General features: G+C 37.5%; 1 protein-coding gene and 1 long non-coding RNA gene across 2 annotated transcripts; both read right to left on the reverse strand.

The window, feature by feature from the left end:
• Positions 1 to 76: 76 nt before the first annotated feature.
• Positions 77 to 2,954, reverse strand: LOC135056170 (uncharacterized). The gene is made up of 6 exons (XM_063961022.1): positions 2,736 to 2,954; positions 2,210 to 2,350; positions 1,991 to 2,124; positions 1,190 to 1,426; positions 868 to 1,067; positions 77 to 615 (listed from the first exon to the last, which is right to left on the reverse strand). The coding sequence occupies exons 1-6, from the start codon at positions 2,952 to 2,954 to the stop codon at positions 77 to 79; spliced, it is 1,470 nt and encodes a 489-aa protein (XP_063817092.1).
• Positions 2,955 to 3,177: 223 nt separating this feature from the next.
• On the reverse strand, positions 3,178 to 5,214 carry LOC135058251 (uncharacterized). Its single transcript, XR_010244706.1, has 3 exons — positions 5,080 to 5,214; positions 3,788 to 3,926; positions 3,178 to 3,331 (listed from the first exon to the last, which is right to left on the reverse strand). It is a non-coding gene; the product is annotated as an uncharacterized LOC135058251 (long non-coding RNA).
• Positions 5,215 to 11,587: the final 6,373 nt, after the last annotated feature.

Consider the following 11,587-nt stretch of genomic DNA (forward strand, 5'->3'; position numbering starts at 1 on the left):
TCCAAACTGTCTTTGCAGTCCATTTTTTAAGGAAATGCTAACCAACTATTAAAAGAAAAATCTCCACTGTCCACAGTTATTTTGCAACATAATATGTTAACTCCTGATTGGCTGGTATGTTTTTTGCAGCTAGCATGAGAATGCCAAATGTATTTTTGTATATTGGAATCACATTAAATTCTGTACTGGATTTCCACATTAATTTGGAATATGTCCGAGTGTGGCATGTACAGGATGGATTGATACACCATGACTTGCCTTCTGTATCCTTATAAAAAAAGAGGTCATGACAGTTTTTATTTTCTTGCATTTTTCTGCCTTTTTTGGCACTTATCTGTTCTCCATGGAAGTCACATATTGCTTCCCCTTTAAGGAAAGCCCTCTCTGTCATTACTTTCTTTATACCGCTTTCTATATCTGTGGTAGTTTTCAGCCCTTTCCAATTTTGCAAGCGGATGTGTTCTTCCAGAGCCTTGCAGTCTTTCCAGTTCTGTAACTTCCTAGGCTTCCATGCCTCAGCTATCTGTTTAATCTCTAATTCACTACATTTCCATTTCTTTTCTCTTATGTACTTTTTCAACTGGACAATTTTTGGGCGCCTTGCTGGGAATGCCCCTTTTGCAAAAATAAAAATAATAAAAAAAATATTTTAGCACCAGTTTCTTCTATATACTTTCAATAATAAAAAACACAAAAATACTCAAGACATACTTTTGTCTTTAGCGTTAAAAATAAATATAATTCATATCATGTCAAAAACTGATATTTTTATGTAAAACATGCTATTAGTGGATGTGCAATAAGTGGGTGAGACTCTGTCTTGATACTGAAAAATGGTTTAATGTACTTGCTATTTGCTATACTTACTGATTATATGCTTCACTCTTTTCTTGTTACGCTTAGCTGTCCATTCTTTTCTACAGTGATGCCAATACAATGGCGATATACGTTTGCAGTCAACTTTCTTTGGTCTCGATTGTTTTATGTTTACAGGGAACTCTTTTAGCAGGTTCTGGAAGTAATTTCTCTTATGTGACTCTATGGAGTCACTGTCCTGTAGTCCATCCCTGTTTGGAAACAGAACCAGGATATACAATGCATATACTAAAGATACAGTTTATATCATATGAAGCTTTTAAAATGACAATAAATATGGTGAAGGCATGGAAAATGAACTGATATATTTCACCTTGAAGTGCTTTCTTGTGCCTCCATAGGTTTAGACATAGATCCAAGCTGGGTGACCAGTTTTGAGCCAAGACATATATTGTGTAATGTCTTTTCCCTATAATGTCGATCTGCTGTCAAATTGGTATGTGCCAGGTACTTGGTGAAGAGACTCTTCTGAACATCTGAGTACTCTGCCAATGTCCAAGTTTCACATGTACGCCGAACCATCTGGCTTGTAATATTTAGCAGCTTATACCTGTGTATAGGTGTTATAGGGAAAACTATCTTAAAGTTTACAAAGATTTTTTCTTTTTTTCTTAAATTAAATTACAAATAATTGGCACAGAGTAACCAACCTTTTACACTCAATCCTCATCAAAACTCAGGAAATTTCCAGCAGTACACACTGCTGCACCTGTGTATAACTCCCACACCTTTGTATAGTGCCCACATGTATATACTGCTGCCCGTGTGTATAATGCCCACATGTATACACTTCTGCCCCTGTGCATAATGCCTACATGATTATACCGCCGCCCCTGTGTATAATGCCCACATGTATATACTACCAAACCTGTGTATATGCACATGTAAATTCGGCTGCACCTGTGAATAATGCCCACATGCACTTTCAGGTACGTATATAGTGTGTAAATTTGACTCTGATACTAGCCAGTGCCTCCCCAAAAATGTATCTCACGAGTCACCACAGATCACTTCTGATAAGTATGTGCTATTTTCTATGCACAGAGGTAGAAGATGTGTGACAATGTGCAGGTATATGATCAGTAGCTGCTGGTAGACTCAGTACTGTACTTACTTTTCATGTAACTGGCGAAGATCATTAGTAACATTATAAATTTGTTCTCCCTTTGTTGAAATAAAAAATGTTTTCTGAGGCTGATCTCCCTTTACTAATAAAGGTCGCACCACATCAAAAAAAGTTTTGAACCACTAGAAAAGATGAAGATCTGTTAATAATTACTAATTCAGTAATTCTTCTAGCATTGAAATTATATAATTGTGATCTACAATTAACCTTTTCTTCTTCTTCTGTGAGAGCAAATGTCGCCACTTGATGGGTTGCCGTTTTGTGTTGTTTAACTCCCACAACAACACGGATTTCGGATACACCCTCTGATGTGAAGGTGTGATGAACCCTCTCATGCCATTCCTCAACCTGAGAATATGAAGATACAATATTAACATTAAACCTCGCACCAATATTTTCAGATTAACAAGTTAACGAAGTATAATGTTTTGCCCGTATGGCCCCCTTCATTGGAACAAGCTCCCTCACTACAATAGACTCTCCTGACCATGCAAAGCTTCAAACGGGTACTGAAAATCCACCTTTTCATCAAAGCCTACCCTTACACATAACCTGATCTTGAGGCAGCTATCCCAATTCCATGTTTATTCCTTGGCCATCTGTGCCTCACTTACTTCCAGTATTCTTCTAATGTGTGCTGTATGTATGGCACTGCGAGCCACTTGTGGCACCTAATAAATAAAATGTAATAATAATAATAATAATAATAATAATAATAATAAACAGTACTTACAGTCATATTGGCAACCACTCCAGGTCTTTGGAGGTGCTTTAGGATTAGCAAAGCCTCGAGATAATGCAAAATGCACACCTTATCTTTGGCCGACAGTCTTTCACAAATATCAGCCTTCTTGATGCAATTCATAAAATCTGATTTTGCCACTTCTAGCAGCTGACGACAATCCTGTGGCTGCAAGTGGTCTGTTGTCAATCTTTTGTACCTGCAGATCATATGATGATAAATGTTCACTCACAATGATCTAAGTAAAATGAAAACCCACAAATAATCTAAAAGTATTGGTCTTACTTTTTGACGACCGTTTCCCGTGATACACCTTTACTCAGTTTTTTCTGAATGGCGTCAGTGACATGAAGAAAATGGCAACAGGCTTGATATAGGTCAGGGTCACTTGCTCCGAGATTAGTGGCCGTAGTTTGACATTTTACAAATCTTCTTATATTTTTTAAATAATTAAATACTGTTTGGCTACAGAGACCAAGTTCCCTCAGCTTTGTGAAGTAGAGATTAGTTTTTTCTATGTCTTTCACAAAATCCATTGATGCTTTTTGTGGGTCCATGAAATGTAAATACCGTGCAACATTTTCTACCTGTATACACAGAGAGTGGTGAAAATGAGTTCTGGCAAAGTATGAGAGCGAGTTTTTGTTAAGACTGCAAGACATGGCACTTATATGAAAAATATGTTTTTCTTGAAGATTGGCAATCCAGATTTTGGGAGCCACAGATGCATAATACTTTGCTTAATATTTTATTATGTAAGAGAAATATATAGAATAAAATGCATAATTTAACTCTCAATTGTCATAATATACTGTGAGTAATGGATTCAACCTATTAATTATCTCATGTACATTGATGCTGAAAAAATGAGGGCTACTTATTGGTTGATACCAATATTGCCAATATAAGTGAGTAAAATGTTGATGGCTGAAAGATTACAAATTGATAATAAGAAACTATTGCACACATGCTTGCTATCTCAATCATGACTAAATGTGAATGGAATTAGATAACATGTATTTATACATAACATAATCCATTACCTCCTGTTTACTGTTGCAAACTCCTAATGTCTTGGACAAATAATTCCTGAAACCTCTGAGTAATGGTGTATTCGATGAATGCTTGGCATACATTCCAGCTTTCTGCATGTTCTTCCGCACTATCACCGTCCATTTAGACCTAATGGTTTGGTGTGGGAATAGATTAGGAATATTAGCTGGTAAAAGCAGAATTGGTTAATAGCCACCATTACTTTTTGCTCAACCAACATCAATATTTTTAGTAATTATGAAGAATGTTAACTAAACTCTATGGCCCTCATTCCGAGTTGATCGCTAGCTGCCGTTTGCAGCGCAGTGATCAGGCAAAAAAGCGACACTTCTGCGTATGCGTATGGTGCGCACTGCGCACGTGCGACGTACTTTCACAAAAGCCGATGCAGTTTCACACAAGGTCTAGCAACGATTTTCAGTCGCACTGTTGACCGCTGAGTGATTGACAGGAAGTGGGCGTTTCTGGGAGGTAACTGACCGTTTTCTGGGAGTGTGCTGGAAAATGCAGGCGTGTCAGATACAAACGCAGATGTGCCTGGGGAAACAGGGGAGTGGCTGGGCAAACGCAGGGCGTGTTTGTGACATCAAAACAAGAACTAAATAGTCTGAAGTGATCGCAAGGTAGGAGTAGGTCTGGAGCTACCCAGAAACTGCCGGAATTATTTAGTAGCAGTTCTGCTAATCTTTTGTTCGCACTTCTGCTAAGCTAAGATACACTCCCAGAGGACGGCGGCCTAGCGTGTGCAAAGCTGCTAAAAGCAGCTAGCGAGCAAACAACTCGGAATGAGGGCCTATTTTCACTCATCTGTTAATATTGTTGTGCTTTGCAGTGTTCTGCATTATTTAATATACAGTATCACTTATATGAATGCACTTCTCAAACCAATAAATTTTCGAGCTCATCTCTTTCTTTCCATTCTGTCTGGCATTATTATCCATAAATGTTTCATCCTTTGCCATATTTATAATGGCCATGGGGTGTCTGGTGCTCATGGGCCCCCTCATCTCTGAAAATAACCCTGCAAGGGCATGATATTACTATTAGACAAGGGACACATGGGCACCCTCCTCCCTTACACTGACTTACTGAATTTTTACTGTTTTATTAATACATTTGCTACAGAGATTTGTATAGTAAATAGTAGAAACAGTTTAAAACAGTGATTTCCATACTTTCTTGGATCATGGCTCCCTAGAGTATCAGATTGTTTTCCACGGCACCCATAGGCCAAAAGTTTCTAATTGATTAATTTATCTTATTGCTTTAAACAAGTACCTACATGGATACTTCACTATTGCCTTCCATGGCTTGCTGAGACCTTCCCACTTCTTCATCACATGTGTTAGCAGGGACTACCATAGCTGATTCTTCTTTATGGACTATCATAGATGTTGACCTGGCTACAAATGTAGGTGATCTAAAGAATACAAGTTAAATAATATTATAAATACATAATTGCACCTATAACCACATATATCCCACTCCTCTCCAATCTACATCTCTGATCTTATCTCGCTTTACACTCCCACCCATCCTCTTCGCTCTGCTAATGCACGCCGACTCTCCTGCCTACTGATTACTTCCTCCCACTCTTACCTCCAAGATTTCACGTGCTGCACCACTTCTCTGGAATTCCCTACCTCTCCCCCTCAGACTCTCCCACTCTCTACAAAACTTCAAATGGCTCTCAAGACCCACTTCTTCACCAAACCCAGCCAAATCTCATCCTAACCCTCTGTTCTACGCTCTCTATGTACCCCATCTGTGTCACCCGTCTGTCTACCCCTCCCCTTTAGAATGTAAGCTCTCACGAGTAGGGCCCTCTTCCCTCATGTGCTTATCCTTTCTTACTTTAATAATCTTCAACTGCACCAAATTCAGCAGTCTTCTGCCACCTGATACTTAAGCCCAGTACCCACGGGCCGATCAAGGAGAGATGCGTGCTGAGCGAACCGCTCAGCACACATCTCTCCTGCCGCTCAGCACAGCGCGATCTGTGCTGAGCGGGCGGGGGGAGACGGGGGGGGGCGCTTACTTTACCCAGCGGGTGTGCGGGGCCGCGCATCGCTATCGCCGAGGGGGCTACACACGGAGCGATCATGCCAATATTCTAAGCAATCTAGTCAGATTGCTTAGAATATCGCTCCGTGAGTACCCCCCTTTATCCCAGTGTCATCTGCTGATGTAACTATGTTTATTTACCCTGTACTTGTCCTATACTGTCATGAACTGTAAATTGCTGTTTTCCTGTTTGATTGTTTGTTTATGTACTCTGTAATTGGGCGCTGCGGATCCCTTGTGGCACCATATTAATAAAGGATAATAATAAAAATAGTAATATATAAATAATGCTTACCTTGGTGTTAATATGGTCTTATTCCTGAAAAAGTGGCCCTTTGCCTCTAAATAGCTAACCACACTGTCAATGCTCTGTAATCTCGAAAATTCTTCATAATCAAGACATCGTCCATTCTTCAGGAATGAAAGTGCGCTCCAGCGGGCTTTATCAGAGATTTGTGCAATTTCTGTAGCGGAAGCTCCTCTTTTGCATTTACTCCTGAGATGTGTGCTCAGTGTTGTATATATTTTGAGGCAAAACTCACAGACCAGAGGAGTTCTTTTTATACTGTTATGGGAAATTAATTAATGTAAAGTCAAGGTTAATATACACACACAGATAGATAGATAGATAGATAGATAGATAGATAGATAGATAGATAGATAGATAGATAGATAGATAAAGAAGCACAGTACCCTGGGAATTTATCTGCCTATTTACACTGAAACAAATTGAAAAATAGAAATATATTTCAATGTAGACTGGTCCAAAAATACAAAGACAGATAAATTAATTATTACTTACATATTTTTGACATTATCCATGATATAAGTAAAATTTGTGAAATTCTGAGGCAGAAAAGCATGTGCAAGCTGAACAGCTCTTTATACTTATCTGTAGTTAAATTCTTTGTTGCTATCTTTCAGAGAATCGCCCCATCCCCCACATAGCATCATACAACCTCCTACAAGATAAAAAAATAATCCCATCTCTGCTGCCACTACACAAGACACAATGTTTGCATGCACAGTTATTGATTAGCGATGGGATTATGTATTTAAAAAGTGAATGATTCGGCAAATAATTCTAGATTATTTTTTTTAAATAAAGGGGTAGTTTGCAAACACGTATTGACATGTGGGGGCCCCAGGGCAACAAAAATGTGGGGGCCCCTATCAATATATTTATTTATTAACAGTTTATTATATAGTGCAGCATATTCCGTTGTGCTTTACAATTAGAACAACAGTAATAGCATACCTTCCAACTGTACCTTTTTAATAGGTACAGTACCTTTTTTTTATGGTCTGTACCTATTTTTGGCTCTCCAAACTTCCATTGAAAGTATAGGAAAAGGGACCTGGCCACGCCCCCTTTACCCATGGACACGCCCCTTTCTCTAATTTGTACCGGTTTTTGTGTGTAAAATGTTGGAGGGTATGTAATAGTCCAAAATAGACTGACATAGAGGTAGGAAGGCCCTGCTCACAAGATTACAATCCATATATACTGTATATATATATCTATATATCTATATATGGAGTAAAAAGGTTCTCATGGGAGCCAATCAGCCTTTAGATTAACAATATTTAAAAGGTTTTTATTTATACACAAATAAAAGGTACTTGTAACCTAAAAATTCGACATTGATACAATTGTCTAAAAATTCAGTAAAACGATTTCACAATCTTATACATAGACATTTTTAGTTGATATGAGGATTTTATAGTCAGGTAATCACAATCGGAACTTGAAAAGGACGTGTATCCAACCAGATGCTTGTGGTGGTGACTTTTTTGACCCAATAATACGAAACCCAACGCGTTTCGTCCATTAGGACTTCATCAGGGGTTTATAATCTAAATAGTTACAGAGGGAAATAAGTAAATCACATAATCTTCAAGATAAACTTATTGAATAATAGACTCTTTTTTTCTCTCATAACGGGTACTTTAATACAATCAAGTAGGGATGGACATACATACCCGTTTTTGTGAAAAAATGATTTACCACTGGTTAGGACAGGATTAAATTCTTAATGCTACATCCAATCACATGTTCTTTTTAAATGATGTGGTGTCTGAAACATTACCATTATAATCATCAATATATATATATTTTCTTAGAAAATATATATATAGATATAATGTATATTGATGATTATAATGGTAATGTTTCAGACACCACATCATTTAAAAAGAACATTGTATTTTAGGAATTTGTTGGTCCATATATCAACGTGGCTGCATCATTGTTTTCCGGGAACTTGGAACAGGTACCACATGTTTATGATTATCCTGCTGGTTTTTTGTTTTTTTGTTTAACTGAACGGGACTTTGGAGGGTGTATACTGACACTCCATATATTTATTATAGTGCATAATTGGATGTACTATTTTGATCTTCCGGTATACGGTTCATGATCTGCTGATGGTTTTTGGGATACCTACCCGGCAGGTACGAAAGGGTCTCTGTAGGGGAGCTGTCACACTGGTGATATTTGGCCATTTACACATGCACATATGTGTATACATATATATATGTGTAAGTATGTATATATGTGTGTATATGTATGTGTTTATATATGTGTGTGTATATGCATTTATACCGTGCATGTGAACATTATATATTGAGTAAGCTTGGTGGTTGGATCACTTTTGGGTCGTATATCTTCCAGGGACCGGCGAGGCTTGCGATTAATAGTGTGAATATTGTTCTTTTCAGATAAGAAATTGTCTATCATTGCTACCTGTGAATTGTTAATCCGATGTACCACCTGTCCTGAGGAAGGTTCGGTATGGGACCGAAACGTCGACATTAAACTCTGGTGGACAAGACATGTGACTGACTGATTGACTTTACTAGCGAGAGTGCACCTTCCATGTGTTGGAATCCTCTTTGTATATATATATATATATATATATATATAAAATAAGCCTTCCTATCAAATTGCATCCACTCTTTATAGTCCACACATATTCTCACATGTCTTCTCATTTTTCACTTTCCCTACCTCTCAAGAACTTTTGCTATCTGGCGAACAACTATGCAATAGATAGCACCTATCCTTGTGTATTAATGCCTATTTCCCTATAGATTGTATTTTGCGAACAGGGACTTCCTACCTCTATGACTGTTTGTTATCACCCAGTTTGTTGTAGTTATTTCCAATTGTAAAGTGCAACGGAATTTTCTGTGCTATATAAGAAACTGTTAATAAATAAATATATAATATACATCTAGATGGTGTGACAATACTGATTAAAGTCATGTAACTGGAGCCGGTGCCTACACAGAGAAACAGCATAGTCAATGGAACGTGCGGCACACCAGACAACTAATAAACACTCCACATACACATGCAGATAAAAATAATAATATACATGAGAAAAAAAATAATCCCACCTCAGTGGCGCACCCAGGGGGGGCTTCCGGGCACCCAGAAACCCCCCTCCACCCAAAAAATAAATAAATATATATATATATATTTTTTTTAGCTGCATGAGTATTATTAATGGCTATCTAGCATCCTCTGCACCATAAAAATATTCTTCTGATGAAGCTGCTGATGATTATAGGCGGAGAAATGCATAAAGAAGTACACATCTGGTGTTGCTGTGTTCTGCACTTTAAAGTCTGCTGCCTAGTGGACGAAGGATACTCTTTATTAAACGCTGCTCGGCTGGAGTGGGTGAGATCAATATGGGAGTGTGCCGCTAATTGTCCACGCCAACTTTGGAGCGCTTACCTGGGGACTGCATTTTGATCCATGACTTTGTCTCAGTTGGACCTATTCAATCCAAGGTCATATTAAATATTCCTATAAGGGTCCCCAATAAATACTCAAGGAAACCAGCTGGTTACCAGACTAATTATTGGCAGGATTCAGCAGAGACAGAGAGTGATTGTCTCATTTCAGTAACATACGGAGAGACTGTCCATCATCAGCTACATTCTTTGCTATATGTAGCTATAAAAGTGTTTGGGAACTGTTACAATATTGGCAACAATTGTTTCCTTATGAGTTATATTGAAAGAGAAAGTAGAATTATTGGTATTAAGTGTTGAAGCATGCATGGTTATTATAAATGATTTTATTAATGTGATTGTGTATACAAAACACCGGCCGTGTGTATTAAGTGCTTAATTAAATATTTTTATTTTTGTTTTGGATAAATTTATTTCATTCTGGGACAGCAGCCCTTTAAATAATTTTTGTGGTGTATGTTAAAATCTTTAAGGATTAAGTGGTCCCTTCTTTAGAGCTGCAGCTGTCTCAGAGTTAAATTAGAAATATAGAATCTTACAGAGAAATTTGGTCAGCGCCCGAGTGTGTATGTTCTCCACCACGAGAGTGGAAAAAAGGGGAACACGCACATATATTTATTTATTTTGCATCTTAGTGTCCTCTGCAGCTTGCTGTCTTCCTGGTGGCACTTGTAAGTGCTTAATAAAAGTTTACTTTATTTTAATTATAGTACATATATATCCATGTGCATACATATATACACATGTATATACATACATATAAACACACACACACATGATATATATACATGTGTATATATATATATATATATATATGTGTGTACTGTATATACATATATATATATATATATATATGTATATGTGTGTGTGTATATATATATGTATATATACACAGGCACACTCGTTTTACGGACCCAGCATATACTGGGTCACCTCAGTCCCCACCCCCGTGCTGGGCTCCGCCCAGTTCTGGAAACCCCCACTTGCAAATCCTGCGTTTGCCACTGCACCTCTGTTGGCACTACACAAGCCACAATCATGTGTTTAAAAAGTGAGTGATTGGGCAAAGAATTTAACATAGTGATTTCTTTCTTTAAACTAAAATGGTTAGTTTGCAAAGTTCATTAGTACCAAAGGTTACTCTCATGTAAGAAGGTTAGCTATTTGGGGGGATGTAAGGATTGTCTTAAAGATAACTGTTAAGGAAACCAAGTCTCTTTATTGCAGGTAATTAAAGGGACTAAGTAGGAAGAAAACAACTTGAAAGCAATGTTAAGTTGTCCCATCCCCCAAAATAGCATACCAATCTCCAAGCCACATTTGACAGTGTTTAATTTCTTGCAACTAAAAGTGTATAATAGTTTTCAAACACATGCATTGGGGCTATAAAGAGTGATATCTGGGAATCATGATGTGTTTAGGGACTATGTATATATGTATGTTTGTGTGTGTAAGTATCTACTGTATTTATGTGTGTGTGTTTGTGTGTGACCATGTATGTGAATAAGTATGTAGCTAGAGTATGTACAGTATGTATGTGACTGTATTTGTGTATACTGTATGTGTGACTGTACTGTATATCATATGTATTTGTTTTGTGTGTGACTATGTATGTAAGTGTATATGTGCGCCTATGGGCAGTATCAGATATACTAATGGCAAATGTGGTTTGAACGCATTCCTCATATACAATTAGTACAGGTTGAGTATCCCTTATCCAAAATGCTTGGGACCAGAGGTATTTTGGATATGGGATTTTTCCGTATTTTGGAATAATTGCATACCATAATGAGAAATCATGGTGATGGGACCTAAATCTAAGCACAGAATGCATTTATGTTACATATACACCTTATACCCACGGCATGAAGGTCATTTTAGACAATATTTTTAATAACTTTGTGTATTAAACAAAGTTTGTGTACAATGAGCCATCAAAAAACAAAGGTTTCAGTATCTCA

Source organism: Pseudophryne corroboree, chromosome 3 (assembly GCF_028390025.1).
Source record: "Pseudophryne corroboree isolate aPseCor3 chromosome 3, aPseCor3.hap2, whole genome shotgun sequence".
In the NCBI taxonomy this organism is placed as follows: domain Eukaryota; kingdom Metazoa; phylum Chordata; class Amphibia; order Anura; family Myobatrachidae; genus Pseudophryne; species Pseudophryne corroboree.

What these genes read in the sequence shown, in the direction of transcription:
- LOC135056170 (XM_063961022.1), bottom strand. Translation starts at nt 2,954, where the DNA reads ATGATCTGCAGGTACAAAAGATTGACAACAGACCACTTGCAGCCACAG. An exon ending in GAGTGGTTGCCAATATGACT is followed by an intron (nt 2,351 to 2,735) that starts GTAAGTACTGTT and finishes TCATATTCTCAG; the next exon opens with GTTGAGGAATGGCATGAGAG. An exon ending in CTTCGCCAGTTACATGAAAA is followed by an intron (nt 1,427 to 1,990) that starts GTAAGTACAGTA and finishes ACCTATACACAG; the next exon opens with GTATAAGCTGCTAAATATTA.